Source organism: Lynx rufus, unplaced genomic scaffold, assembly GCF_022079265.1.
Source record: "Lynx rufus isolate CCGP_SWC_20201006 ecotype Redwood Valley unplaced genomic scaffold, mLynRuf1.p SCAF_17, whole genome shotgun sequence".
NCBI lineage: Eukaryota > Metazoa > Chordata > Mammalia > Carnivora > Felidae > Lynx > Lynx rufus.
This window is the reverse complement of record NW_025814831.1, coordinates 42115871-42143826: the sequence shown is the minus strand read 5'-3', so window position 1 is coordinate 42143826 and position 27956 is coordinate 42115871. Positions and strand designations below refer to the sequence as shown.

Below are 27956 nucleotides of genomic sequence, written 5' to 3'. Positions count from 1 at the left end.
TGGTTTTAATGAGATCATGTCAAAATCTAGAGAAAAGGACAAGCCAAGTTGTCCAAAGTGGGGTGTGTGTTGTCCAGCTCTACCCCCAGGGTTCTTTCCTCCTTCTGTGGCCTTTGTGTCCCGCCCCCTTCCCCACACTCATGCTGCCCCCTCGTTTATCTGTGAGAGCGGCAGTAGTCATGTGTGCTTTCATACCCATGTGTCTTGAGTGTTTCACTTACCATTTGATTCTCCCAAATGTTACAGCCACCTTTAAAACAAGAACCCTATCTTCTAATTCTTGTTTAACATTTCTGGGCCTAATGGATGTTGTGTACAGAGAGGAAACTCCAGTGAAATAATGGCTGTGGGAATGCTTGGGGAAGTGTTCGTAATAACCCTACTAAGCGCTGTGTGAGAATGTTTAGGTTACAGAAGTACTGCTGCTTTTTTGTCCCCAGTGTAGAAAAGTCTGTTGGAAAGTGAGACACCTAGTTTATGAGCTTTATCTATGGACAGGCAGTGCTTAGTGCTTTACATGCATTATTTCACTCCATAGATGAGAAAACTTAAGGCTTTTTTTTTTTTTTTCTGAGTTATTTATTTATTTATTTTGAGAGAGAGAGAGAGAAAGGGCATGAGTAGTGGAGGGGCAAAGAGAGAGAATCCCAAGCAGGCTCTGCACTGTCAGTGCAGAGCCCGATGCAGGACTCGAACCCACGAACCGTGAGATCATGACCTGAGCCAAAACCAAGAGTAGGACACTTAACCAACTGAGCCACCCAGGCACCCTGAGAAAACTAAGGCTTAAGGAGAACTTGACCCGAGGTCACACTGGCCAGGAAGCGTCACACAGGACTGAGGCCCAGTCTGTTGCCAAAGCTCCCGCCTTCAAATATTCCATGTGAAGGCTTCATGTCTTGCTCTGTATTTGTGTGTTTATGTCTTCATCTCCAGGCCAAAATGTGATTTTTCTTGAAGATCATAGACTAGAGGAACAGACAAATAACGTTAATATGCCACTTTAATAGTAGCTTAATAAAGAAGTAAGATATTTTTAAGTAAGTCTGGATCTAATGCTTACAAATAGAACAAAAGAATGACTCTATTTTTCTAGCTAATAATCTGGTTAAGATTCCCCCCCCCCAGTTTAGACTATTGGTTGTGTCTAATAAAAACACATTTTTACAAGTACATTTTAACTTCATGACTTTCTTCATAGTCAACACTTGTTGTCCTGACATAATCAAGCCATAAGTCCTTAAATTAGTTAATCATGTAAATTTATGGTGAACAGAAAACATATTTGTGGTTTTGCTTAAATTCTTCCCTATTAGATATTAACTAGATAAACAGATTTGTAAAAGGAATTGGGGATTGGGAATCAGGAGTTTCAAGTTTGTGTTAGGTACTGCCACTTTCCATATGTTTGACCTTGGGCAAATCAGCCATTCCGAGACTCAGTTTGTCCCTCCGTTAAAAAAAAAAAGAAAAAAATCATAGTTATTTTAAACCTCCAATGAAATATTATATGTGAAAACTCCTCAACCATGAAGTGCCTTACACATTCTATTCCATGTATTAACTATTCAACTTTTTGACAGTAACAGATTCCAACCTTTTTTAAATCCATTTTTAATCTGAAAGCAGACTTTGAACATTCCTGATGAATAGTCAAGAATTCAGTTTTCCTCTTCTGTCTAGAATTCATGGATGCTGTATATTAAAGAGATAAGTTGGATCTAGGTGTTTTCCCTATTTCTCATCCTCCGATCCCTTACATAAGGAAACTAAACAATAGAACATAACAGCTTTGTTCTCTTTGTCAGCAGAGCATTACAAAGTCCTGAAAGAATGTTAAAGCAGTTTCAAAATACTATTTTTAGGTGCAATATTGTCAGGAAATAAGCTTTCACTAAGAGATTTTGAGAAGAACGGTTCTTGAAAGTCAGCAGCTGGAGTAGCAAACTGAATGATCTTGCATTAAATTTTAATACCCGTGCCAATATTGTTAACAACAAGATAAAATACTCTTCTTTCTCCAGGTTGAAATTGTCCAATGATGAAATCAAACGGGCAATTCTAACAATGGACGAGCAGGAAGATCTGCCCAAGGACATGTTGGAACAGGTGAGCTGCCAGACATATTTCAGAGCGTAAGCGACGACTGGCTTTCAGCAGGGAGTGGGATACTGAGAAAATCTGGTTGCCGCTGGTGGACAGTTTCCTCATCTCTGAACCAACGTTGAATGCGGCTCTCTTAGGAGATTTTATTCTCCCATTGCCCCTCAAAATGATGGGTGAGAAGGAAGGTCACGAGTTTGTCAAATGCCTGAGACCCACAATGCCAGATTCGGTCCCTCATGCTGCAAGTAAGGTATTATGCCTTCAGAGGTCATGCAAATCTACTAGCTTTTGGGAAGTGTTTGACAGGAGTATGGAGAATCTCACTCACATTATGAGGTCACAGACTGCTACGTAAACTGATTCATTATGGAGTCCTTAATACAGTTTGTGTCTTGGCCTTGACTCGCCATTCCTACACCACAGGAGCTACCGTTACACCCCCAGCTCTGTCACCTGCATCGAAATCAGTAGTGCTAGCCGTGGCCGGGCAAGCTGAATGTGGTGACTTCACGCTTTCCGTGCAGCCTTTCTATAACATGCTCTGTTATATGCAGCCATTCCAACTCGGTTACGTGTTTCTCTGCAGCTTTCTTCAGTTGTTACCCAAATGACAATGTTGTGGAACTAGCACATGCTTCCGGGGTTATTACCTGCTTCTTGGTCTAGACCTAAATTTTTCTGTGCTTTGTGGAGATAGCCTCCATGCTCTGAGAATGTTCTGTCTGCTTGTCTCATTGTCCATAGGACATAATCCTATTTTGAGTGATTTCAGTCAAGAGGTCCACGTCCCTTAGTGCCAGGTCCTCCAAAGGTTAACTGTGGATGCCGGTGATGGTGATGCCAGGTTGGACTGGGTGTCTCATCCGTAGGCAGACTCGGCTCCCAGAAGCAGAGGAAAAGTCTGTTTGCCGTTACTAACAGTGATCCTGGGTGGCATGGCCGCTCCGGGTGGAGTGCCTGTCTGCTTGTGCATTTTGTGTCATGTTCTCACTGGTGTCCTAAAAGGCCTCAGACGCAGAGCAGGGAGTGATTGCTGAAGGGTCGCCACACCTCCGTGCACCAGCCCCACCTGAAACCTGCAACTGGAATTGTCCTGGGGAAGGCCTCACACTTGGCAGTGGAATAACTTTTCGTGCTGTCCTTTGTAATTTTTTTTTTTTTTACATTTATTTCTTTTTGAGAGACAGAGCGTGAGCGGGGGAGGGGCAGAGAGAGAGGGATACACAGAATCTGAAGCAGGCTCTAGGCTGTCAGCACAGAGCTTGATGCGGAGCTTGAACCCACGGACCATGAGATCATGACCTGAGCTAAAGTCGGACACTTAACTGACTGAGCCACCCAGGTGCCCCCATGCTGTCCTTTTTGAGGTTTGACTTAGTTATCAATACTTAGTAACCATATACCGAGCCTATTGGGATACTTTGTGTACAAATAGTTTAAAGGTGATTCCTAAACCAAAAATTAATTTTTAGAGCATTTAATAGCTTCTCTGCACATACTTTCTCTTCTTCTCTTTCTCCACCTAGCAAGAGTCTCTACCCAGAGGTGCAGCCCAGCTCCCCTCTGCCCCTCTCTGGCCCCCAGGTGACCCTGCATGCTAGTTGCCTGCATCAGAAGCTGCTCACACAGAGGGAAGAACCGTGCAGAAAACTGCTTTGGTCCTTAGGCCTTTAGCCCCTATTGACAAGGTCGTATGTTTAAAATTCCACAAGATCTGTTTACTGTGAAATTGCATCCAGCGAAATTCCTCCTTGAGGGAAGGGATTTCAAAATCTTGCCAAAAGGGCTTGCAGTGCAAATAGAATGTACTTCAAATAAATACAAGTAAGAAAATCAATGTACTGATGCAGAATCTGGCCAAGTGGGATACTTTTGACCTGGTCTCCCCCGATAATTCTGTGTGTGTCTTACTCTCTGGTCTTCTACCACGCTCTTTCTTCTCCTTCTCATTCTACTGTTCTTCCTCTGCTTCCTCGTCCTTCACACAGCACTTCTCCCAGACAAGCTCTGAAGCTAACATCGCTTTACTCTTAATTGTGACTTGCATTAGAACCACATTCATTCCTTCCTTTCCTTTTTTAGCTGCTGAGCTCAGAACTCAGACGAGATTAATACAGTCTTTCTTGGAATACGTACCTTTCTCCTTATTCCCGGGTGTTCGTCTAACTCTTCATTCCTCTCTTAAAACTATCCACACACAGTCTGTCACTCGACTCTTCTTTGGGAAGGACTGAACCTTTAGCAGGTGCCTCTTAACAGTGTTCTGTACAAAAGAGAGCTAGTGGTTGTGTTATCGTGAACAGGGCTGTGGACTTTGCACAACCAATGCGTGTGTCACGGGGGGAGGGGGAATCCTGACACTAGACCTGAGTTTCCTTGCCCAGTAGATAAAAATCCAAACGGAAGGGAAAAAACAAGTCTTTGTCTCTCTCTTCCTTCTCCCTTCTCCTTGTCTTACTACCTTCCTTCTGCACTGAGGAAAAGCTAGAAGATACTTGTCCTGTCCACTGGCACCATTTGAACACAGGAACACAAATGCCTAGAAGCTATCAGGCCACCAGACCCATGAACGCACTGGCATCCGCATCCACTACATCCCACTAGGAAAGAGGGGGTGTCCCTGGGCTCTGCTCTGGCCCAGCCCTTTCTTCTGCTCAGGGACCCAGCCAGATCAGAGAACTGCCCTTCTCCTAGATCGTACGCCTTTCCCTCTTGACTCTTAACTTGTTCGTGTCTCAGCCTTCCACAAAACAGCTTTTAATACCACATTCCACGTAGCCACCATCCTCTCTCTTTCTCAATATAAGCAAAGTTCTTGAAAGCTTGTCCACACTCGCCTCCTGTTCACTCTTCCTCACCTCCCTAAAGCTGTTTCCACTAAGGACTCACCACCTCCTTATTGCCAAAGCCAGGAGGCACTTTGCAGTCCTTATCTTCCTTGATTTGTTGGTGGTGTGCAACACCAATGGCCACTTGCTCCATGATGAAATGCTTTTCTTTGGCATTTCATTGTCTCCTCTGAAGGTTCCTCCTCTTGTCCTCATTCCTCAAAAGCTGGCTTCTCTCCAGCCCTGCTTTGTTTCTCTTGGCGGTTCCCCTGGTTACCTCACTCCCATCCGTGCGTGTTACAACCAATATCAATGCTTTGTCTTTCAAATAGATCTCTTTAGGATGTCACACCCATTTGTCCACCTGCCTAGGAATCACTCTTGGTTCTCTTGCCAGTATTGCAAGGACTAAACTCACTTTCTCAAAACCTACCCTCTCTCCTCCAGCCATCTCTTCCTCGGTTTCCTGTTGCACTCCATGTACTTTGTTGCCTAAGCCAAAAGTCTGGACCTCATCCTTTTGACCCTCTACCATAAACCATCCATCAGCAAGTCAGGCCAGTTGTATGCTATACACATATACCTGTATGCTATACAGGCCAGTCAACCCCCACCTAAATAGCTCTAGAATCTACTCACTATCCAATCCAGGCCTCTGCCCTCTCTCACCTGGAACTACTACAGCAACAGTCTAATGCCAACCCCCTAATACTTTTGATCCTTTCTAGCTCTTTCTCCATTCTATGAGCATGGTGGTCTTTTTACAATGCAAATTCACTCTCCTACCTAAGATTTTAAGCTACACCCCAGTGCCCACATAAAGACTGAACTTCTTACAAGGTCCTTGCTGCTACCTGGCCTTGACCCCTGATGCCATTGCAGCTGTCCTTCTACTTGCATAAATGCTGTGCCACCCATGCCAGACCCTGCCACTTGATACGCACCCTGCCTGGAATATATTCACAACCGCATACCACTCACCTGGAGTTCTAGTTCTTTCTCTGCTGGTGGCATCCAGGCTGACTGCCTTTTCTGAGGTCCCTTATTTAAATCCAACAAACTTTGGAAACCTACTAAATGAACCATCCAAATGCCAGCTTCAAGTTATGGGGAGGATCTTGGGGTTCAGAGGGTCAATGTCATTAAAAAAAATGTATATATCCAAGGGCATTTGATCCAGAAAATAGCACACATGGTCAGGGCTGTGGGTGTATATACATCTATTTGTAACTTTAAAGGAAATCAGACACAGAGTACTTTTTCAACTTTAAATATTATTGTTATTTCTTCCACATTCCATGCTCATTTATTCCTCCAAAATAAAATAATGGAATCAACAACTTCAAATCCTGATGTTTTTCTCATCCATCTTTTTTACATGGAACAAAAAATGAGATGGAATTAGATAAGCCAGAGAAAGAAACAAAATTGAATGGAAAATACACATAGAATTACTCATTCTAGCATGATGTAATAGAAAAAAGCATTGAGCTGGCAGTCAAGAGACCTAAGTTCTATTTCTGACGAATACGTGAATTTTCTTTGTAATCCTGGGTAAGTGGTTTAATCTCTCTGGACCTCCAGTTTTATCATCCACTTGATGAGAGCATTGAATCTCCGAAGTCCCTCTAATGGTCTATGCAAAGCAGATACTGCTACAGGGCTTACACGATCTGATTTGAGAGACAGTATAGAACAGAAAGGTGCCATAAACGAATCTTATACCAATAAGTAAAAAAAGGAAAGTGTTTTGAATATTTGAATAATATTTCATTGAAATATTATTGACATACATCACTATAAATTTAAAGTGTATAGCATAATAGTTTGACACTTACAAATGTGAAATGATTATCATAATACGTTTAGCATCTGTCATGTCCTATAGATACAATAAAAAAGGAAAAAAAGAAAAACATTTCTTCCTTGTAATGAGAATGCTTAGAATTGACCTTCCTAACAACTTCCCTATATGTTATACAGCAGCGTTAGCTATCATCATGCTTTACATTCTATCCCTAGAACTTAATGTATCTGGTAACTGGAAGTTGGTACCTTTGAACCACCTAACTGGAAAGATTTAATCACGTAGCATATCTTAACAATGACCCGGAAGTAGCACTTCTAAATGAAACCAAAGTTACAGTCTTGTCTTAGGGCCAATTAACGGAAAGAGTGAAAAATTACTGCAATAATTCCGTTATAAACTTCAGTTCTAATACTTGTGTGTACTTTTTAGCTCTTGAAATTTGTTCCCGAAAAAAGTGACATTGACCTATTGGAGGAACATAAACATGAACTGGATCGCATGGCCAAGGCTGACAGGTTCCTTTTTGAGATGAGCCGGTGAGTTTGGAAATGCATAAAATGTGAACATGTCCTCTACCTTTCTAAGGAAGTTAAACTTTCAATCCTGGTTGAATTATTTGGGCCAATAACCTGGCTTAACTTGAAGCCTTTTTAAATTGCAAAATCTTCTGAAGCCTGAGTTGTGTGGAATTTGTTTTGTTCATGTGAGTTCTTGCCCATGGGCGAACCAGGGTTAGGGCTTCTTCACAATTACCTCTATTTCTGGACCTAAACAGGTCATAACTTTTCCTGGTTCCTGTCGGGGTCATTCTCTTTACCACTTTGACTTCTTGGAATCGTATCTCACTCTTCTCTGTACCTCAGCATCTCAAAAAATAGACTCAGCAATGTCGACCTAGAGCCCACATTACTGAACAGCTAGGGTCTGCATGTCAAATCCTGACCCATGCAGACATCTCTAATCAATCATGGCATACTTCCCGTGAAGCCTTGGCAAGCATTTTCAACCCCTCTCCAGAAAGCCCAGAGGCAGCCACTGCTTCATAATTTTGTTTGGCATGTGAGCTGAATCTCTTTGCCATCCCCGGCCTGGAAATTTGATTCTGCATTAGACAAGGACCAGTGGTCCTGAGACTCTCAGTCACCCCCAGGGCAGCACTCTTCCCCTGAATATCAAAGGCCTACGAGTGTAGCTCAGGTGAACATATCTCTCGCTGTACGTTTCTACCATATCCAGAATTATTTTGTTGTTTGTCCATCCCAACTTGTCATTTTGTATATATACTACTGTAGGACAAAGGATGGTTTTAGAATTTTGACAAGTGGGCCCAGCAACCCTGTGTATCATCAATAAGTAGATGGTCACTTGCGTAGCTGCCATTTTGTCATTGTCTAGCTCTGTGCATGCATCGTCCCACTTGATCCTCTCATCTGCCCTGCCAAGAGGGCTGGTAAGTAGGGAGGTATTCTCTTCCATCTAATGGAGGAGTTAAGTTACCTGCCAAAGGTCACCTAATAAGAGGAGAACCTGGACTGCAAACCCAGGTCTGCCTGATTATATGGTATCATTTTGGAGGAGGGGCTACTGAACTGAAGTTTCCACTAGAGAGCAGGTAAGGCAGTGGTTTGGTTTCAGAAGACCTTGGCAAGAATGCTCTGCCCTCGCCCCTCAGCAGCAGCAACCTATCTTACTGATGACCAGGCCGCTTTGCACCCTCTTATCTTTGGTCACCAGTTGCCATCTTGAAGGCACAGCCTGCCAGCCCTGAGGGGAGCAGATAGGGAGCTAACTGTAAAGAAAGAGGAAGGTTTGGGGACATGAGTGGGGAGAAGATGAGGAGAGAATGCCGGAGACAAGTTTTACTCCACAGCTTTGCCAAAGGCAAACTTTGTGGAAAGTTAAGTATAGGAGAGACACAGGAAACAGCCCCTTAACGTGCAGCAGAATGGGGAGGTTTTGCATTCTCGTTCCTTTTTATCTCTTCTGTCTTCACAAGAGCTGCTGGGCCTCTGAGGAAAGGGAGGTGGCAACTCTCCTTTTCTTTTAGCAGTTGCCTGACCTGGTTAGAGCTAAGGACCCTGCTGCCATTGCCCAAATACCTCCTGTTGGTCAGAGGGAAATGGGCTTTTCAGGCGAAGTGACCTCATTTCCTGTCCAGCAGGGGAATTGTGCAGGCTTGTGTGTGTGTGTGTGTGTGTGTGTGTGTGTGTGTGTGTGTGAGTGTTGGGGGGGGTGGTGCTTGAAGGCACCTCCACCTCCGTATCCATTAAGTGAACATAGATATATTAAGTAGATGTTCATTAGTCCATGCTTGCTCTTACAGCATCAATCATTACCAGCAAAGACTGCAATCGCTGTACTTCAAAAAGAAGTTTGCAGAGCGTGTGGCAGAAGTGAAACCTAAAGTAGAAGGTAAAGTCAGGCCTCCAGATTGAAAGTGATGTTCATCTTAAGTGCCCATTTGCAACTGCAACCCAAGTGCAGGTAGTAAACAGGATCCCTTGGGTGATTTTTTTTTTTTTTCTTAAAATCTTTTGAAATCGTGATAAGTAATTAATGTCTGCCCTTGGCCCTGTGGCCCAGCCTGGGTTCTGGAGCCCACAGCACATCTCCTGAGCTCCTCTGTAGAATCAGGCTTTTAACATCCTGGATGTTGGTGAGAACGTATCTGACCGCTACTAGCATTAAACCTGTAGCCAGCTTTATTGCAATGGTGCCTTACTAGATATTCTAAGGGAAGATTTGAGGCTATTAAGTTTTTAAGTGTTTGAAAAAATGGGCATCTGAAGAACACAGCCACAGAATGCAGGCTGGACTCAGGACCCTGCTCAAGCCCCAGTCCCTGAGGACACCTGCAAGCTATAACATGAAACACATTTGGCCAGTTTTTCTGTCAATAGAATTGATCAGTTATCCTCTCAGTCTTACTCATACCAGGCAAGAAAGTGTTTGCAGAGGAATGTGGGAAATGCAATCACTGTCTCATATATCCCTGCTTACAGTTGATGAGCCAGTCAAGAAAAGGACTAAGAAAGGATAGGCTTGTGCGGCTGTGGGTCTCTTGAGCAACCTGAGCTGGCTCTCCCTGTCCCCTTGCTCTTTGCTTCTAGGTTAGGTGTTTTGTAAGTGCTCCCTGGTAGTCTAGTGACCCAGGCTTACATTGTCCGTGTCTGCTCCCAGGTGTGTGGATTTAGGCTGGGTGTCCCTGGAAAGTCCTGGTGGTAGTAGTTGTGTTTATGTGTGCTTTGTTTTGAAGCAATTCGTTCTGGCTCAGAAGAGGTGTTTAGGAGCAACGCCCTGAAGCAGTTGCTAGAAGTGGTTTTGGCATTTGGAAATTACATGAATAAAGGCCAAAGAGGCAATGCGTATGGATTCAAGATATCCAGCCTAAACAAGATTGCTGACACAAAATCTAGTATTGACAAGTAAGTATGGTATCTTCCAACACTTGGAGGATCCAGGAGCTTAGGTCAGGACCCCTCTGGGCCTCCTGGGCCTCCCTGATCCTGCAGCCTCTGGTTTGCTGGTCTCCTGCTCATGCTCTTTCCTTCTCTCCAAGAGAGAAGTGACCTCTCTCCTCTCACAGTTACAAATATCCCTAAATTCCCATTGGGCCAATGATCCTTCATCCATTTTCAGGCCCCAGGGATATCAGCTAGTCTAAGTTTTGGGGTTTTCTTGGGTAAACTTTTTGTTATAGTATAATACACTAAGGACAAGTCCACCGGTCTTAAATTTCACAAATTGGACACCTCTGTATAACTAGTCCCCAGAACAAGAAACAGAATGTGACCCACATGCTGCTGGTCTCCTCGTGACCTCTCCCAGTCACAACCCCTCCGCAGAGAACTGTGTTCTAGGGGAAAAGAGAAAACTGACAGCCGATGATGGGAAGCTTGTTGGGCTTTTAGGGTATGTCTTCCTTTATACATTGACGCTAGCGGCTATAAAAACTGATGGGGTCTAAGTGCGTTTTGGCTGTTGGTATTAAGCCTCTGCTCCCAAGACTCCTCAGAATGCTTCCTAGAAAGTGTAAAAGTGAACAGATTCTTGTTAGAAACACTGAGAGGTGGAAATGCTCTGGTGTCATTAACAGGATCGTTAGGCATAGTAACACCAGTTTCCCTGAGAGCCCTGTTTCTCTAAGGCTCTTACTGACTTCAAAGCAACTTGCCCAATTGTCTCTAAGGGAAACTTCTCTGCATCCAAATTCGTTTTAAAAATAGGCTGTTCATCCTAATTATTCCTAACTAGCAAGGGCTTTTTACTCTATATTTTCTATAAGGTTAGTGATGCATAGCATTATGGCAACCCTGAATCCATCCTATAAAGAAATAAGCAAGGTGGGGAAGCCTGGGTGGCTCAGTCGGTTAAACATCTGTCTCTTGGTTTTGGCTCAGGTCATGATCTCATGGTTCTTGAGTTTGGCCCCGCTTCAGGCTCTGTGATGGCAGCACGAAGCCTGCTTTGGGGATTCTTTTTCTTCCTCTCTCTGAGCCCCCCACCCTCACCCCCTCCACTCACACTTGCTCTCTTTCAAATAAATAAACTTTAAAAAAAGAAATAAGCAGTGAGTGTGTTAAGTTGTAGGGCTAAACCTTATTTTTTGCATCATGTAGAGATAGATTAACAAAGGGCAGCTGTTCTATCACCACCTTATTTTTAATGTGAGCACTTGATCCTTCCAGAGCACTTTCATATTTGATTGTGTGAAGTGCACGGGCCAAGTGCTACATTGCCTACTGTCAGATAAAGAAACTGAGGCAATGTCAAGTGGCTCATTTAGTCTGCCTAAGATCACAAGCAAGGTATTTGGTCTCACAGGTATTTGACACCTGTCCTATTGTCCCCACCTCTACTCTAACAACAGATGGATCTTATTTGTAGGTTGTAGTAGGTAACTGCAACATCTCACCTGCATATAAGCAGCAGTCACCTTTTTTCTTTTTTTCTTTTCATTTTTTTTTTTATTTATTTTTTTATTTTAGAGAGTCCATGCAAGCAGTGGGGTGGTGAGGGGAAGAGAGGGAGAGGGAGGAAGGGAAGGAGCAAATCGTAAGCAGGCTCAGTGCAAAGCCCAACATGGGGCTCGATCCCACAACCCTTGGGATCATGACCTGAACCAAACTGTAGAATCGGATGCTTCACTGACTGAGCCACCCAGGCACCCAAGAGCAGTCACCTTTTTTGAGGAAGGGTGTTCTCTTCAACTGGGCTTGTAAGTTGGAGAGGAAAGAGACCTTTACTACCATTTAGGTCTTCTCTCTCTCTCTCCCCCCCACCCTCCCCTAATACCTTCTGCCATTACCTATCAGGCATTACTGATAACCTGGCACTTACTATGTGAGTATCTGCTTATCGAAGTTACTACAGAATTTATCTAATACACAAGCCTTTTCAAAACAATAAATTAAAAATATTTCTGTTCTTTTTTTCCCTCTTCTTCCTGTGAATATTTGGTCCCTGGAAATAGTACCAGTGTCTTCTAAACCCTTAGTGCCTAAGCACAGTGCCTTGTTTATAAGCAGTCACTCATTAAATGTCAGTTGAATCTTATCAAACTGCACAAGGGTGGGACAGTGCGCATGAGGGACACATTGACTCTGCATTAAAGGCTTGTTTCCAGTTATACCAGCGAAAAATCAAATGTGTGGCTGTTGAGTTGTTTTCATTCTTTAAGACCTTACATTCAGTCGAATTAGGTGTTACTTGGATAGCACACAAATGTGAGTGCTCTGATCTAGGTTGAAGTCTTTCTACATGAATAAAAGTATATATGGTTAATTAAGTTCCCTCCGAATCACAAAGCATCTCTGTGAAACAGTGAAGAGAAATGGCTCCGCTCTGTCTCGTGACAGTCGCTGGGATTTGACTTCCTCACGCAGCAGGCACATGGGCTGATGCTCAGCTTCTGGGAGCAGCAGAATTGAAGTGGAAGGATACCAGCTCAGTGTCTGCAAAGGAAATGGCCAGAATATTAGCCACCAGTTTACTTGGCTGAGCTATTGTTTTCTAATTATTTCTTGAGAGCAAGAAAAATAGAAAAAAAAATTTTTTCACGTGTGGGTCAGTTGACTCGGAGGAATGGGATTGCCTTGGCGTCTATGAAGATGCAAGGGTAACCATAAGTGGAAAGCATTTCGTTGTTGTTGGAAAGGAGATGGTTTGACAACTCTGCTTCATGGTAGTTGGGGGTGGATGGGACTGTTGGGATGTAGCATCGTGAGTTAACAAATTGCCTACAAATTACGGACATGTTTTTAAAGAATTACATTTGTGTCCTCCTGATTATGGTAACTTTCAGTAGACTAGTGGTTCTTGATCCTGGCTCTTAGAATTACCAGGGAGTTTTTAAAAATACCCATGCCTGGCCCCACCTCATTCCAGTGAAATGAATCTCAGGTTGGCCCAGGCATCCAGGGCCCAGGTGACTGTAATGTGCATTGGAGTCAGGGACAACAGGACCAGACTGCTACAGCTTTGCCTAACAGACAGTGTTATCAGACATCCACTTTTTCAACCCAGGTCAGTCAGGGTTCAGTGCTGTCACCACCAAAGAGGGAGCTGGGCCGTACAGTTAGGAGCTCAAGTGTTGCTAAAATTAGGAAATGGATTTTTGGCTGCAAAGATGTCATAGCCATGATGGCACAGTCCTGGTCCATTTCCAGGACCAGCCCTAAAGCAGGAGGCCTTCTAACTTCCTGAACGTCCTTTGCTGCAACAGCAAAACAATCGAGTCAGAAGGGAAAAAAGCTAATAAAGTGAGTCAGAGGATTGGGGGGTGGGGGGGCAGAGGGAGGGAGTTATCAAAGAGTTGAAAAAGCTTAAATGAAAATTATCAATAAATTCTTATCAGTGAGTTGCTGCTCTGTACTTTGAGATTTGAAAAATAGCTATCCTTTTCAGTGAATTAAACATCCCTCCGTCCCCACCCCGGCTGGCCCCATCCCGTTGTCATGAACCTCAGGCACACCTTGTCTTTGGGAGGATGCGCTGTGAAGCTATGTCCCCACTGGCAGTGGTTCCAATTCATTTCTGTCATCCAGATTTTGAAGGATGTTTCTTATGAGCCAAAGTAGTAATTCTTATCCCCTTCCCTTTTAGAAGAGATATGCTTCCTTTCATCGTAAGTTATGTAAATCCCATGTAGGCCCTCCCCTTATCCCCTTCTCTTGAGAATCCCTGCCTTAAAGGAATCTCCAAATTTTAAAATGAATGCAGGAGTATAGCATTCTTGCAGGTTCAGCCACTTGGATATGCAAATCATATGCAGATATTAACCATGTTTAATACTTTTTCCTCCTTTATTGTAGGAATATTACACTTCTGCACTATCTCATAACCATTGTGGAAAATAAATACCCCAAGGTCCTCAATCTAAATGAAGAACTGCGGGACATTCCTCAAGCAGCAAAAGTAAAGTAAGTATTTCCTGTGAATTGTTTCAGTCTTTTAAATCACTTGGACTGTGCTTTAGCCATTGAGGTGGTCAGCTGGCATCGCGTGAAGAGGGTCCTTCTGTTTGCTTTCCCCTGAGTAGCATATGAAGTAAAGTTTGAATCCTATCCAAGTCACTGAAATAAGTTACATACTTTTGAATATATATGTATATATATGAATACACACACACACACACACACACATATACATGTTTTGTATTTCCTTTGGATTACTCCTGCATGCAATTTTTAACCGCCAGGAAACCCAATTTTCTGGGTTATTAAGAGTATAAGAAAGGAATACAGTTTCACTAGTACTTTTAAAAGGTAGTTCTGTTACATACAGGTAGGAGCACTCTTAGTTAATGAGGAAACATGGCTAAGCAAATAGAATGTAAATGTCAGGGCGTTGCTAGTAATTTTCACATGTGCACACACTCTCAGAAACCAAGGCAGCCTTTTAATGGAAAGCAGTCTTTATGCAAATGAAGAAACTAAAAATAAAATGGAAAGTTGCCAAACTTTCACCACAGACTTCACACCACTTTTCAGAGACTGAAGAGCAGGCAGTTTTCCTTGTTGTTCTTCCCTCCTGCTTTTGGCCCTTTAAAAAAAAATAAATGCACAGGGGCGCCTGGGTGGCTCAGGCAGTTAAGCATCCAACTCTTGACTCCGGCTCAGGTCATGATCTCGCAGTTCATGGGTTTGAGCCCCACGTCAGGCTCTATGCTGAGAGCACAGAGCCTGCTTTGGATTCTTTCTCTCCCTCTCTCTCTCTGCCCCTCCCCTGCTTGTGCTCTCTCTCTCTGTCTCTCTCTCTCTCTCTCAAAATAAATGTACTTAAAAGAATTAAAAAAATAGGGGTGCCTGGTGGCTCAGTCGGTTAAGTGTGCGACTTCAGCTCAGGTCATGATCTCGCGGTTTATGGGTTTGATCCCTGCATGGTGCTCTGTGCTGACAACTCAGAGCCTGGAGCTGCTTTGGATTTTGTGCCTCCCTCTCTCTCTGCCCCCTCCTGCTTGTGCTCGCGCTCTCTCTCTCTCTCAAAAATAAACATAAAAAATTTTAATAAATAAAAAGAATTAAAAAATAAATGTGTGTGTGTATTTAAAACTATCTTTTGCAGTGAATTTGAAAAGTATGATGAAGAGTAGGTTAATTTTTTTCCCTCTTTTTGTAGACTTTGGTAGAAATGTGAGACATGAAATTAAAATGTTAAAGTAAATGACATTTTGGTGAATTTGCTTACATCTGAATTATCCACAAGATTTATGTTATAATCTCTGAGGTTTAAAAGCCTTCAGATAGAAAGTTTTATGGGAGAAATCCAGGAAACTTTTTCTATAAAAAGAGACAATGAGATCTAGTTAGTACAACTTGAAGAAATACCATTGTTGATTGAAATTTAAGCCATCACCTTGTAATACTCACATTACCAGAGCTTCAGTGAAAAGCAGTGCCCTAATTATGAAGAATACAATGTGAGCATGATTGTGGATAAGGCGGTTTCTTTTACTTGTTCGAAAGGAGCTACGTATGGCAAAATATTTATTTCTACATGTGATAATTGGCCTAAGTGAGATTTTTGTGAAATTGAAACATGAATTATTTTTGTAGAGATGACAGGCATTTCTGCTCTTTTTAATCTATAAAATGTACCTACTGGCTGTGGAAAACAAAAACCATAAGTCCATGTTTAAATTGCTTAAGTTTAAAATTTTATCTTCCTGTGAGATCTGAGCATGGAAGGGAATTTTGAACATTGAAACTACACTAGGGTGGACTTCCAAGCATGAGATATGTGACCCCATTATTTATTTAGTACATACAAGTCGCATGTTGGTTACTAAAATGTTGCTATTTACAACAGCATGACTGAGCTGGACAAAGAAATAAGTACCTTGAGAAGTGGCTTGAAAGCAGTAGAGATGGTAAGTACGTGTTTCTTCTGATTCCCAGTCTCGCCGCTGCTGCGAGTGCTGATGATATCTGGCATGGTGGTCTGCCCAGCATAAACATTTACTGATTAAAAAAAAAAAAAAAAAAGGAAAAGGAAAACAGCAGCAACGAGGAAGCAAAGGCTGGCTGTGTTACCCTGGCGACTCAGCTGCAGGATGTCCTGGGGTGTCACCGGAGCAGGAACTGGGAAGCTAGGGTCACACTGATTTCCTACCTGTAAAGCAGGACTCATTAAAGTGGGTTTGGCCAGATAAGGATACCCTCAGTGTCCATGTTCTGTTAACAAGTGATGTTCAGAAAATGGGTGATGGGCATTGAGGAGGGCTCTTGTTGGGATGAGCACTGGGTGTTTGTATGTAAGCAATGAATCATGGGAATCTACCCCCAAAACCAAGAGCACACTGTATACACTATATGTTAGCCAACTTGACAATAAATTGTATTTAAAAAAAAAAAAAAAGAATAAGGAAAGGAGGCATCAAAGGGAGGGAAGAAGTTAATGGTCATTTTTGCAGACTACCACACTATAACAAAAGCCTTGAAAATGTGTGTCACTATAAAACCAGTGGATTGTATTTGTAAGGATTGTTCTGAGCATGTGATTAAAGACATGCCAAAGGAAAACAAAACAAAAACAAGTGAGTGATGTTCACTCTCAGTAGAGCAGTGGAACACCTCTCTTGTGTTGAAGTTGGTCCTTTGGGGAGTATTTATTGAGTAGACACTTGGGCGAACGGTCCGTTTTCTAGACGAGGGGTCATGATGATTCCGACTCCTTCCCTCCGGGTGTTGAAATGGCCAAGAGCAGTGAGTCCAGCTAACGTTCACAGTTACTCAGCCTGGCCACGTCCAGATAAGCACAGTGGTTACAAAAATGCCTTGAGGAAGAAGGGTGGACTTGGCTAGTCCAAAACTTGTGGAATGACTGGCATTGATTAGAGGAAGGTTCTCTTCTGGAAGAGATGAACTTCGAGCTGTGGCTTAGAAGGAGGGTGGCGTAGGAGCACCTGAGTGGCTCATTCGGTTATGCTGCCAGCTCTTGATTTCTGCTCAGGTCATGATATCACACCTCATGAGTTCAAGCCCCGCACTGGGCTTTGTGCTGACGGCACAGAGACTGCTTGGGATTCTGTCTGTCTGTCTCTCTCTCTCTCTCTCTCTCTCTCTTTCTCTATTTCTCCCTCAAAATAAATTTAAAAAATTTTTTTTAATTCTGAAAAAAAGAAGGAGGGTGGGGTAAACTTAGTTACATAGGAGTGAGGTTGTCCCTGGTGTGCAAAACTACCTGGGCCGGGCCTCCGTGGAAGGAAAGCAGGCCACCCTGCTGGAGGCAGAGGAGTGGGTGCACTTAAACATGACTGTGTGGGCAGAGTGCCACATGGATACCACACAGCTCTGCCACCAGTGAGGAGGGGCCGGTCAGGACAAGAAACCTGCTTAGGAGAGTGATCCTCCCTCCGGTCTGGTACTTGACAAAGGAGACTGTTCTTCAGGCAGCTTAGCAAGGTGGCCCCTCTCTTAAGTATCTTTCAGGTCGTGTATCAGTAATGCCATGAAGAACCTCCTTCCTTTCTCCTGCCATAGAAAGCAGTTGACTTCATGGAAGACATAGCTCTAATAAAAGTTAAAGTCACAATATCTAATCTTTTCCTGTTTTTTATAAATCGGAAGCTTGTAAGGCTCCCCCCCCCCGCCCCCTTTGTGGCCGGGCATGGGGAGGATGCTCTTTCAAAAGGAAAGGGAGATGAACTGAATGAAATATTTCTGCCAACCCCAATGGGTCAAGACACTGAGTGAGCGAGTAGGATGGTCCTCCTCAGATTTCAGAGGCCCAATGGGCTCAGGGCAGTTTGAGATAAGGCTTTTTTTTTTTTTTTTTTTTTACAGCCTTCTCTTCATTCCCATTTCCTCCCAGTGGAAGTCTTTCTTGAGACTAGTGTGGCAGTGATGACACAGCCCTAAAGCCTGATAATGGATCCTCTGACCTTTGCATCTAAACTAGTTCAGCGCAAGACATGGAGGGGGGAGGAGGGTCCAAGGAGGTTTTGTGTTTGGGGTTTCTTAAAGGTGGTTTTGCTTGAATCTGTCCAGCACCTGGGTCATGTACACTAACATACTTCTCGTAGGAAAGGGGCTACAGGAGCCTTCCCCTCCCCCTGGCAGCATGCATGTCAAGATGTAGCCCTGGAAGGAAATATTGGGAGGCAGACCTTGGCCTATCTAAATATTCATGTATCCCGGTTGTGCTTTACACAATTCAGTTATACTGCTTGAAGATAGCAAAGTTGGAATTCATCTTCTGCCTTTGAATGAAAGAGAATAATACATTTATGAAATACTTTCAAATTACTCTATCTCTGTACCTCACATACATACATGTTCACTTGCAAGGCCAAAGTCCTAGAATCATGGCAGTTTATTCCAATCGAAGCAAGTTCCATGCTTTCTAAATTTCTACTTGTTATTTCCTTGATTCTCACGATGATATGGATATTGCTTGCCTTTTGTCAAAGAAGGAACTGAGGCCGAGGCCACTTGTCATGGACAAGAACCAAATCCGTGGTGGAGCTGAATCAGAACCATAGCCTATGACTTCTACACTCCTGCTTGGTAGTACCTCCACCAAAGCACGTATAGAAATAGAACCAGATTAAGTCATTGGTAGGCAAGATGGTTGTTACTGAGACTGTGCAGAGTCAGACAGATCTGACCTCAAATTCTGGCTCTATCGTGTTTCAGCTACTAGACTATGAGCCAAGAATTTAATCCCTCCACACCTGAATTTATGTGTCTGTACAATTAGAATAATAATCCCTCACTCATAGAGGGTGAGATAAAGAAAGTGCATCTGGCAATGGTTGAAATTAATTACGAAAATTAGATTTGAATAATCTGTATGTTCATCACCCTGGTAATGGAGAATATGGATAACTAACAAGGCACTAATACTCCTGCCTGCCTGTTCACAAAAAAAAAAAAAAAAATGGTGTAGACAAGAATAAAAATGGGAGACAATTATGGTGCCAAACATGACAGTTGAAATCCCACTGACCCAGATATCATCATGTAGCCTCAATATAGCCAGAGGGAAAGAAGGAAAAACCAAGCAACCAGAATTCTGAGCACAGAGTATCAACAGATTAAATTCTCTTGCTTTCAGTCACACACCCTTTGAATCTAATTTGCTGTTTATTTAACTTCTATTAATTGTATCCCAGTGCTAATCTGCTTATATCCTAAAGCTGGGATACGAAATCTCAGGGGCACCTGGGTGGCTCAGTCAATTGAGCATCTAACTCTTGGTGTCTCAGCTCAGGTCATGATCCCAGGGTCATGGGATTGAGTGTTGCATCGGGCTTCACACTAAGTGTGGAGCCTGCTTAAGATTCTCCCTCCCTCCCCCCACCCTTTCTCCCCCCTCTGCTCCCCCTCCGCTTGTGCTCTCTCTCTAAAATAAAAAAAAAAAAAATCACACCAATAAAGGGCTCCAACGATTGGTACATTGCAGTTTGCAAATATGTGCGCGCACAGGGGCACAGCTTGGGCATGGCTCAGGCATTGTGGGCAGAGGGGCAGAGGGAGCTAGGGCATCACAAAATGGTTTGGAGTAGGTTCTGATGTGTTCACCATTCAGACTTGCTACATTTGAGGCATATGGAAAATTAGACAAGGTGTGTGTGCATCTGCATTTGAAGCCCACCTTGACATTATCCATTTCCTGTGTCGAAGGAGCTGGAATATCAAAAGTCTCAGCCCCCACAACCCGGAGATAAGTTTGTGTCTGTGGTCAGCCAGTTCATCACAGTAGCCAGCTTCAGCTTCTCTGATGTCGAAGACCTTCTAGCAGAAGCTAAAGACCTGGTAAGTTTCCCGTTGCATACCGAGTGTTGTTTGACAGGGCTGACACTTCAGGTATTCTGTATTTTCATATCTAGGACTGTGATCAATTGGAACACACCCCTATTTGTCTAACCTATGTTGCCCTTAGGTTAGCAAGACCTCGAAGTATCTGGATGGTATAAAACCAGAAAATATTCTGCAGTTTTCTCTTGGTTGATATTGGTTGTCTTGTTGTTGATATTGACTTGTCTCTGGAAACCAGAAAAGAGTCGATTATGAAAACCAGAGGCCAGATAAAATGTGAGATCAGGTGTGACCAAGGCCAAGTGTCTTAGTAGCTGTAAGTTATATGCTCTCCTGAGATAGAGACTTCAGGCAGGATATTCCCTCTTGAACTCTCCAGCAGACCTTATTAAAGGAGATACACTTTAATTCACAGCCTCATTACAAGAGGCATATGTTTTAATAATACGGTGCTTTTTATGAGTTTTGCTATTTAAAGTGCTGTTTGCCTCTAAAAGAAAAGTTTTCGTTGGCTAATAACCAAGACCTTAACTCCTCGTTATTTCCTCTTCCAAAATACATACCCATTTATATACATGTACACATTGTCTCATTTTTCTCTCACCCCCCCCCTTTCTCATAGTTAAATAAATCATATCAGGCCCCTATGCCACCCTGTTGAGTTCTTCCTCACTGCTCATCTCTCAGTTGCCATAATACTCTTTTGCTTTAACTTGATCTTTCCTTTGAAACTTGAGTAATGGATGTCATTCCCTGTAGCCACCTGTTTAGTAATAGATATAGATGATTGTTTATGTAAAGTGCACACACAACTGCTTAAAGTTCGGAAGAAGATCGTATTAGGATACGTTAGCTAGTCTCAACAGTAAACCTGACCTCCAACATTATTAAATAAATGGAAGGAGAATGTATGTTCAGATGACTGCTGTTAAAAGTCCCATGACTGATGCCAGCAACCTCCACTGTGATAGTCCCCACCCATGTCTTATGTGTGCCTCCTGTACAGGAGGGAAGGGACCCTTCCCCGTCCCCCACTCCAAACCAGGCAGTACAGAATCTACTTCATTAAGGACTCAAGAATTTTTATAAGAATCAACTCTACAGTTAATTTTTGAGGTAAAAACACATGCTTGTGCACAACCTACTTTTAAAAAAATTTTAGTGTGGGAACTTTAGTCTGGGAACATTAGTCTGGGACTAGTTTTCTTCAGATTTTTAAGACTAAAATACACATGACTTCATCATCACTAGAATTCCTAGATAAAAAGATCATTCAGGATGGCTTGAAGTGCATGAACTTGAGTGTTTTAGAAACTCAGTTGTAGGCTGTCTAATGCCATTTTGCTCATACCAGAACTTTTAGAAATTAGCTTATAAAGCCATGAAGGCAGGCTAGAGCTCTGTGCGTGTCATGTGAACAATGTATTTTTCCCTAAAGAACTCTGATGTCTAGTAGATTATTTCCAAATAAGTAAAGCATTGAGAACAACTCAGTGAAGAGAAAAATGGTAAAAGCACATTTTTATTATACATTTAAAGATGTGAAATAACAATTATAAAATGTCATGTGCACACACATCTATTACTTCATAGTTTTATCTCAGAATAAACGTTGAGGGGGAATTGGAGGAAGGTGATCAAAAAGTACAAGCTTCCAGTGATAAGATCGATGAATATAGGGGTTGTAATGTACAAGGTGATGACTCTAGGGAACAGTGCTGCATGCCCTTCGTGAAAGTTGTTAAGAGAGTAGACACTTCCGTGTGTGTGTATGAGGTGATGGATGTTAACTTATTGTGGTAATCATTTCACGATATATGTAAGTCATGTCGTCATGCCATACACCTTAATTTTATACAGTGCTGCATGTCAATTATATTTCATAAAAACTAGGGGAAAAGAAAATACTGAAAAGGTTTCCTTTAGGGAGATAGTACTAGCAAAATATCAGAAGAAAAATATAATAAAGGCAAGTAATGCAAGAAAAATAAAAGCAATTAGAAATTCATGGGTTGGAGGCAGTGCATAAACACTTCATATGCTAAATGAAGAAAATTAAAGATCTGGAAAATGTTAAGTAGTTGATGAGGCATAGGGATTAGGAATTCATTTGACTCTGAAGCTGTAAACACCATCCTTAGTAGCTCAGGAGTAACGGCATCGGATCCTTACAGGGGGAAGAAAAATTCCAGCAAACAGTATGACTGGCATTGAGCATTATTTAGATAGTCATGATACCACTAAGACTCCTGAAAGCATGCGATCTTGAGTTCCGAAGATAACTGCCAGAAGAAGTAAAACCAGAAGAGTACAACACAGGGAACAATAACGTTTGGTGACAGATGGGGACTGCACTTTTCCTCATGAGCACTGACTACCGTATGCAATTGTTGAATCCTTACATTGTATACCTGAAACTAATATAACACTGTATGTTAAGTGTACTTCACTTTGAAGAACTAAAATAAAATGTTAAATAAACTGACACATTCACCAGTCCAAAAAGAAAATTAAAGAAAAGAAAACTTGAGGTGTTGAGGTGCTTGGATGGCTCAGTCGGTTAGGCATCCAACTCTTGGTTTCAGCTCAGGCCATGATCTCACGGTTTGAGTTCGAGACCAACTATCAGTGCAGAGCCCAGTTGGGATTCACTCTCTCTCAAAATCAATAAATAAACATGAAAAAAAAAATAAAAGAAAGAACTGAAGAGACTGGTGATACTATTTTGTTACTATATCCATATGTTTGTATTAACTTTTTTAAATTCTCCCTTAATATTTTGCTCTTACGGTGTTTTAAGAGGATTTGTATTGAAAGGGGTTGCAAAACAAAGGATTTGGAATAAAATTGTATTCTCGGTCCTAAAGTAGGGGTTTCATTAATGATCCCATAGTCAGTTGTTTTCTAATTGAGACCCAGGAAATATCACAACACGAGCAGCTACACAACATGATCAGGGAAAGCAGCTAAGAAGGCCTGGATCCCATTTGTTTTTGATATTAACCATATGGCACCAATAAATGATATTAAACTACTTCAAAGAAAAGTTGAAAGTACAAGTTTCCCTACCCCTGCTGAGTTTGCTATTAGTTTTATGTCTTGAGTGCTCTGCCCTACGATATTTTGCTTTCTTGTTTTTACTACTGTTTAGTTAATAAAAAGTCATAGTAGGTAATCATTGGTGTTAGGCTGAAATGAGGTGGAAACGAATAAATGGTTTCAAAAGTTGAGGAGTATTAATTTTTTTTTACTTTAGACATGAGTGATAGGCTTGTTCAGCAGCCAAAGATAAATACAGGCTCACTAAAATCCAGCAAGTTATATTTGACTCTTCCTGCGCTTCACTCCTTCTAGAGAGATAGATTTCTATTTGATCACAGAATTCTCTCACAACACTGAACTTCTTAAAACCTCCTTTCTTCCAGTTTACTAAAGCAGTGAAACACTTTGGAGAAGAGGCTGGCAAAATCCAGCCGGATGAGTTCTTTGGCATTTTTGATCAGTTTCTCCAAGCTGTGTCGGAAGCCAAACAAGAGAATGAAAACATGAGAAAGAAGAAGGAGGAAGAGGAACGCCGTGCTCGCATGGAGGCTCAGGTAAGAAAATGTTGAAACTGGCCGTTTCCAACTCCTGGAAGTTCAGTGCTGCGGCTCTTTGGTTTGTAGACCGTGCTGCGATGTGCCAGCAGGAGGGAGGGCATTTTATGCTTCTGGGAGCGTAAATCGGTGTAAGTTGCTCTTGGGCAATCTGGCAGTGTATATCCGAAGCCTGAGAAAATATATCCACATCCTCTGATCTGGAGTTCCATTTCTTACAAATTATTCTAAAGAAATAATCATAAATTTGCACAAAGAGAATAGTAGTCTTTACAGTAGTTTGACCTGGAAACAACCTAAATGTTTACCAACGAGGCAGCAGTTTTAAATGCAATAATAGCTACATAATGGAATATTTATGCAGTCCTTAAAAATCATATTTTTAAAAAATATTTAATAGGGGCGCCCGGGTGGCTCAGTTGATTAAGCGGCCAACTCTTGGTTTCTGCTCAAGTCATGAACTCACAGTTTGTGTGTTCGAGTCCTGCATCGGGCTCTGTGCTGCCAGTGCAGAGCCTGCTTGGGATTCTCTGCCTCCCTGTCTCTCTGTCCTTACCCGGCTCATGCTGTCTCTGTCTTTCTCAAAATAAATAAACTTAAAAAAAAAATACTTAATGATACAAAAAAGCTTATAAGTGTATTTCTATATGAAATCTTTTTCTTTTTTAATAAGGTAAGTTTTAATAAGGATAAATGCTAGTGGTGGGCTGTACCCCCAAAAGGTTCACAATGCTTTATCTCTTAACAGTAGGATTAAGAATGATTTTCCCTCATTTGTTTATATGAATTATCTAAGTTTTCTAAAATGCACATGTATAATTTGGCTTTTAATAGTAGTAAATTGTATGGAGCAGGCTCCAGGCACCCACAGGAAATTCAAGCTAAGCCTTTGATGTAAGGAGAGTGGCCTAATGAGCATTTGCTTTGGTGTCTCATAGAAAGCAATATCTGGGGTCTGTTTAATAGCGATAACTTTCTGGTTCCGTTATAGAAATATGAATTGCCTCGACTGCTCTTGTTTTAACTAGAATATCATGAAGTTTACCTAGATTCTAGACGATGAGTGTCTAATCACAGAGTAGTGGTCATTTTTCATCATTATTCATTGCTTCTCAAATGAGACCTCATGTCCCAATTACCCCTGTCTTGTGACGTCCAGGGGGCTTAGCAGCCATAGATGCACATGGGTTGATGTGGCTGAAGCAACGCTATTATTTCAGACTTCCTCTCCACCGAAAACAAAGCTTCTCTAAGAGGTTGCTTTCTATTTGCAGCTCAAAGAACAGCGTGAAAGGGAACGTAAAATGAGGAAAGCAAAAGAGAATAGTGAAGAAGGTGGAGAGTTCGATGACCTGGTTTCAGCTTTACGCTCAGGAGAAGTGTTTGACAAAGACCTTTCTAAACTGAAACGGAACCGCAAGCGTATTACCAACCAGATGACGGACAGCAGCCGAGAGAGACCCGTCACAAAACTTAATTTCTAATTTTCCTTGGATACTTTTTTAGGAAGCTCATTAGCAGCCCTTTGAAGTGACTAGAACTTTTCATTACACTGCCTTGCAATCCAAACAGTGGCAATTTCTTCCTTCATCTGTGAGTGAATGCGTGAATGTGTGTGTATGTAAATGTATGTGTACATATATATTAAAAAATGTATATAGAAGTCTGAGTGTTGTCTGGAGACCTATATGTATGGTTAAAAACAAAACTCTGTGTTAATGTATGTGCTCAGAAACCCTTTGTGTATGCATTCATATTGAGTATGGCTCATTTTCTTCCCCTGAACACCATGGCTGTTCAGAAGCACAATGCTGTCTCCTGAAAGAGATGACAGAGACATTCCCTAGAGTAAAAAAAGAAAAACAAAAGCAAAAAAAGAAAAAAAGAAAAAAAGAAAAAAAGGCTTGAGAAATATTTTATGGTTTCCAAGCTTGGTATACTTAGAAATTATTTTCACTGGGGAAACTGGTGTTGGAAAAATATAGATTTAAAATGGTTTTTGATAGTTGACGATGTGATGCTGGTGTAGAGCATCAGTAATTAAGAGGAACCAGCTTAGAATTTCTGACATTGGTGTGGGGGTGCAGGCTGTAAATGTTTATTAAGAATATCTCGCACACAATCTGAATTATGTAGAATATCAATCAGACTCTTTTTTAGGAATTTACAACTCGGGCATCAATTTTGTTTCCTAATTTCATCGCGTTCTCTGCCAAGCGCTCTTGAAGATTTCTTTACATGGCTTTTGAAAAGAACACTATTTATCTACATGCAATTCACGCTCTTGTTAAAAAACAAGATCGCCAGAATGTGCTTGTTGTTCTAACAATGTAGATATATAAACTTTAAAAATAAAGTTTCCCACCCAAGACCTAAAAGGAGGAATTCTCTGAAGGGATAAAAAATTATTTAAATTTTTTTATGGGGTGCCTTTTTTTTTTTCTTTTGTATCTTCTATTTTGTAGGACAAGGGTGCATCTTCTGTCAATATGAGTCTGGACTAAAGGACACTTAGCGAATGCACAAAATGCCAACAACACCAACAGAGATGCCAAGATCTATTTATCTCTATGTTTGAAATGGTTTGTTGTTTATATGTTGTCATTTTAAATTGTGTGTCAGTAAAGCTACCTGTAAAATTTCAGTCCAAAAGATAAAGCTCTCAGGGAGAAATGAATAAAAACAATGAACATTAGAAAATAAAATATAGATGCTTACCATTAACCTACCAACTCTTAATATCCTTAAATTATATATAAAGAGGACTGTTACTTTTTTGGTTTTTTTGGGTTTTTTTTTTTTTTTTTGGCTTTGCTTTATTTATTTGTAGTGGGGGAGGGAGGGGCTAAGATTCTCTCTTTTCTTTCTATCAATCCTGTTGTGGTTGGGTTTCCTGTGGAGAGAGTAGTTTGTCCTGTTGCACTAGAACATTATTTACTCACGAAATTGAGTTTTTCAGTCAGTTAACAAATTATTTATTAAACACCTACTATGTGCCAGGCTTAGTAGGGCTACAGTGATAAGCAAGACAAAGTCCCTGCCCCCAAGGAGCTCATATTCTAACGGGGATAAAGGGGTGAATAGAATACCAATAGGCGCTGTACAGGAATCATGCTATTTAAAAATACTTTGTATAAACTTTAATGCTTGGTGCAGACGGCGAGGCCCTGCACTGCGTGAAAGCTGTGAAGTAGTGCTCAACGAGTTGTCAAGAGCAGTGGTTTTACGTTTTGTCCCCCTTCATTGCGAACTTAGAGACTTTCTACATGTTTTATGGAAGTAAATGACTCTAGCACATGAAACAGTCATAAAAACACAGCAGAGGTTGTGTTCCCCAGCCCCTAGTTACCAAGGTCTGCAGATACACCCAGTTAGAGGTGCAGACAGAGATTTGCTCCAAAAGGCTTGGAGAGGAGGAGTGGGATATGATGAGGGATGTGTCTCTTCCTTAACTAAAGTGCCTCTATCTTCTTTTCTATTCATAGCAGGAGAAATTTGGTCTGGCTCAATTTTGGAACTGTATTTTGAAAATGGCTTTGTTTTACAGTTTAAGGAATGGACAAGTGGATGAAGTGTCACCTAAAGGAGCAAGTTCGCGTAGCCTGTCCCTCTTGCCCTTGGTAATCATCCTCATTTTGATACGGCCATCCTGGTAGGCCTCCTTTGCCATTTCCATTCTTGGTTTCTTTTCCCAAAAGCTTTGTGCAGGTAATTCCATGTGCCATTGTTGGAAAAAAAAAAAAAATCTACTTTTTAGATTGGTGCTGGTGTAAGTAGCCACTTTTCTCTCTTGGGTGTGTATTTTAAAGGTTTTTGTTTGTTTTTTTAAATTAATGCCAAAAAGAAAGCATTATAATTTGTAAACTTAATTATATGTCTTGTATCTTATTAGCTTAGTAGTTGGAACCACTTAGTCTTTAGGTGCAAGACTGTTGTTACAGTACCAAGAAAAAAAATGTTGTATGTGTCATGAGATTGTACATTTTTTTTTAAAAAAGCAATATGCAATAAAGAGATGAATTCATTGGGTGTATGTATATGCTTTCAATGAGTCATTAGAACATTGCCAAACGTCTTTTTACTTTGCACTATTAAATATTGCAAATTGTTTAGTAAGTCAAAAATACATATTTTTAAATTTGTACATCCTGGCTGGACCTAGAAGGGTATAGTTTTCTGCTATGGTAGCATCTGATATGTCCACAGACCTATGCTACCTCTTTCTGTCACTTTTCTGTAACCTCTCTGTATGACTCCATAGAGTTATACGGTTGCCCAGTAGGGCTACTAGTGAATAATTCAACTTGGGGTATAAAAAAGAATGTCTAGTCTCTAGAATCAAAGCCTTTTTTAT

At 41.6% G+C, this 27956-nt stretch overlaps 1 protein-coding gene across 1 annotated transcript in view; it reads left to right on the top strand.

Moving 5' to 3' along the window:
• DAAM1 (dishevelled associated activator of morphogenesis 1) overlaps window positions 1–27631 on the top strand; it is a 175349-nt gene extending 147718 nt beyond the window's left edge. Inside the window, 9 exon segments of the mRNA XM_047079568.1 lie at window positions 2025–2109; window positions 7174–7280; window positions 9068–9156; window positions 10001–10169; window positions 14058–14165; window positions 16054–16114; window positions 19872–20003; window positions 23432–23602; window positions 24877–27631. Of these exon segments, the coding sequence (XP_046935524.1) occupies window positions 2025–2109; window positions 7174–7280; window positions 9068–9156; window positions 10001–10169; window positions 14058–14165; window positions 16054–16114; window positions 19872–20003; window positions 23432–23602; window positions 24877–25086 (1132 nt within the window). The 3' untranslated portion in view covers window positions 25087–27631.
• Window positions 27632–27956: the final 325 nt, after the last annotated feature.